Here is a 3193-nt window from a genome sequence, read left to right as displayed (position 1 = left end):
TTTGGTTATTTTGTTTGATGGCTTAATATGGGTAACTTTGTTTGCTGGCTTAATATGGGTATGCTGACTGTGTCTGCAAGCTTAATTTAGGTATGCTGATTTGTATGTTATGTTCTTGCAGTATGTAAGCTAATATATGCTAAGTTCTATATGTATGCTCAGTTTATTAGCTAATATATGAACTGTTGTAAATGTATGCTCAGTATGAATGCTCAGTTTGTTAGCTAATATATGAACTGTTGTATATGTATGCTCCTCAGTATGAATGCTCATTTTGTTAGCTAATATATGAACTGTTCATTTTGTGAGGTCAGTTTGAATGCTTAGTTTGTGAGGTCAGTATGTAATCTAATATATGCCCTGTTCTATTTGTATGCTAAGTTTGTGAGGTTAGTATGTTAGTTACTATATGAACTGTTCTGGCAGTATATTTATAAGTAATTGCTTTGCACTTATTGTAGGCTGATTTGAAATTGCAATGGAATCCATAAGGTTCCTTAGTGAGGATGCCTATGAATATCTTGACAACATCCCTGCCCAACATTGGTCTAGGCATGCCTTTTCAACTAATTGCAAATCTAATATGCTGTTGAATAATATGTGTGAAACCTTCAATGCTTGCATTAGAGAAGTTAGGGACAAACCTATCCTAACCCAAATGGAATGGTTAAGGAGGTATGCAATGAAAAGACACAATGACAAGTGGGAGGGAGTGAAAAAAATTCAAGGAAAAGTCATGCCTTATGTGACTAGACTGTTTGAGAGAATGGAGAGGGTGGCTAGGCACTGCATAGTGCAGGTCTCTAGGGATGACACTTATGAGGTCAACCTCAATTCAGACCAAGTCACAGTTGACCTTCAAAATAGGACATGCACATGCTACCACTGGCAATTAACTGGTCTCCCTTGTGTGCATGGATTTGCTTGTATATCAGACAAGAGAAGTGATCCAGAAGAGTATGTGGACCACTATTATACAAGGGAGAGACATTTAGAGGCATATGACTTGCCAGTACAGCCTATGCCAGGTCCCAAACACTAGGAAAAGATTCAGCTAAGGGAGCCACTGCCACCTCCTGTCAGAGTCATGCCTGGCAGACCTAAATCCAAAAAGAGAAAGAAGGAAAAGGGAGAGGGTGTACCAGATTCAGCTGAGGGTGCTTCACAAAAAAGGCAGAAGAGATGCCAAAAATGTGCTCAATTTGGGCACTATGCAAAAACTTGCTCCAATATGCCTGCAGAAGTGAAAGAGCCTACTTCCAAGCCTAACCCTATGGGAAAACCTGCTGTAAACACACCATGGGTGGTAGAACAGAGGAGAATAAAAGCTGCAAGAGCTTTAAACAAGGTTATTTCTGAAATTATTCTCATTTATGTGTCATTTTGTTTGTTTTTATCTGTCTTAATTTAGTTCACATCCCCTCATTTTTGCAGACTACTCCTGGAGCATCAGCAGGACCTAACAGCATAGCCAATAAGAAGTTCCCACAAGAAGAGGCAAAGAAGAAGGCTGCTGCTTCTGCAGCAAAAGCTTCCTCAAAAGCTGCTGCAGCAGCAACATCTCAAGGAGCAGGAGCCTCTGCATCTCAAGGACCAAAGGCATCCTCAAAAACTGCTGCTGCAAAAGCATCTCAAGGAGCATCAGCACCCTCACAAGCAGCACCTTCTCAAAGGCCTAATACAAGGTCAAGGCAGAGTGCAGGAGCTGAGCCATACCTCTGCAGCGAAGCATCAACCACAACAACAGCAAAAAATACTACAGCAACAAGGCCAAGCAAGAAAAAAAATGGAAAAAATTAAGTGGAATTTCTGAACATTGTTGAACCTATGTCTCTGACAGTATCCAATATGTATTCATTTTGATGAACTTATATATTTAGTAGTCACTTTTTGGACTTAGTCCCTTGTAAGTAGACATATTTATGTATATATGATATGACTCTATTTTATTAGACAAATGAAGCACATATATTTGAAGGCCAATATTTTTTGAAATTCATACATAAATAAAGTGCAATACATAACTTAAGTTCAATACAAACCACAAATACAACTACAATTAAGAACCATACATAGTTAGTAAGAAATTAGTATCACCATACTAAGACATAATACCCTGGAATTCATCACCCTCCCCTAAACAGGTTTTATGACTACACAAACTCCTAAAACCATAACAAGTACACAAAATGCAACCACTACAGTCAACTGAAGCCTGTTACCACTACCATTGCTGCCTGTCATCTTCTTCCTATCACCAGACAAGGCCTTGCATTTAGTCTTCAATGTGTCAACTTCATTTAGCAAACACCTCCTTTGCCCAACAAGATCATCAACCTCCCTTTGCAAAGAATTTATCTCAGACTTCATTAACTTCTTGTCAAGAGCGAGGTTGTTGATTACCTCCCTTTGCCACTCAGTTTGCTCTAAGTCAACCCATTCAAAACATTTGCATCCCCTTGTCTCAGTGTTTGGATCCCAAAATTTGCAAGCCTTGAACTTGCGCCCTGGATTCGCCCTGGATTCTCCCTTGTCCAAGATGTCAGCCTTGCTAGTGGCAAGCCACAGTTACACTTCTTCAGTTTAGAGGGAGATTCAGTATTCCAGGACATTATGACTCCTGCAAACATCAAACAAAATAAAAACAAGGGCATTAGACAGAACACACTACAACAACAACACCACTTACACACACCAAGCTCACACAAACCTTGTTAAACTGGTGGCTGAGCACCATTATAGGGATAGCCAGGGGGTGGCCAATTCCCATTCTGTTTCTGCCTAAACTCCCACATACAATCTGCCAAGAACCCAGGATCATTAGTGGTGCCCACATGAATGGTGTAGATGTCCTTATTACCAAGCCTCCTAATCATTTTGAACACATCCCCATCATCCTCTAAATCCCTATATTTCCCTTTATAAATGTACTGGAATTTGGGAAACAAAATATCTAAAGATCCTTCTACTGGATCGTCCATTTCACGCAAACGGTCTTCCCACTCTAAGCATTTATCCATCAAGTTGTCTTTACCTATTTCTACTTCAATGTCAATCACTACACTCAAGAACTTATATCTGAAAACCACCCTATCCTCAGCCATTCTGCAAATATAAATACACAAATGCAACAAAAAACCCCAATTTCAGAAATATGACACCCATGCAGCATTAATTTCAACAACACAAAAAA

General features: G+C 39.6%; 1 protein-coding gene across 1 annotated transcript; it reads left to right on the top strand.

Moving 5' to 3' along the window:
* The first annotated feature begins 975 nt into the window (after positions 1-975).
* Positions 976-1800, top strand: LOC145584350 (uncharacterized). Its single transcript, XM_081641210.1, has 2 exons — positions 976-1348; positions 1435-1800. Exons 1-2 carry the CDS (start codon positions 1088-1090, stop codon positions 1798-1800), a joined length of 627 nt encoding a protein of 208 aa, XP_081497336.1. The 5' UTR covers positions 976-1087.
* The last annotated feature ends 1393 nt before the right edge of the window (positions 1801-3193 follow it).

Source organism: Chenopodium album, chromosome 16, assembly GCF_948465745.1.
Source record: "Chenopodium album chromosome 16, dcCheAlbu1.1, whole genome shotgun sequence".
In the NCBI taxonomy this organism is placed as follows: Eukaryota; Viridiplantae; Streptophyta; class Magnoliopsida; order Caryophyllales; family Amaranthaceae; genus Chenopodium; species Chenopodium album.
This window is presented reverse-complemented; position numbering and strand designations above follow the sequence as displayed.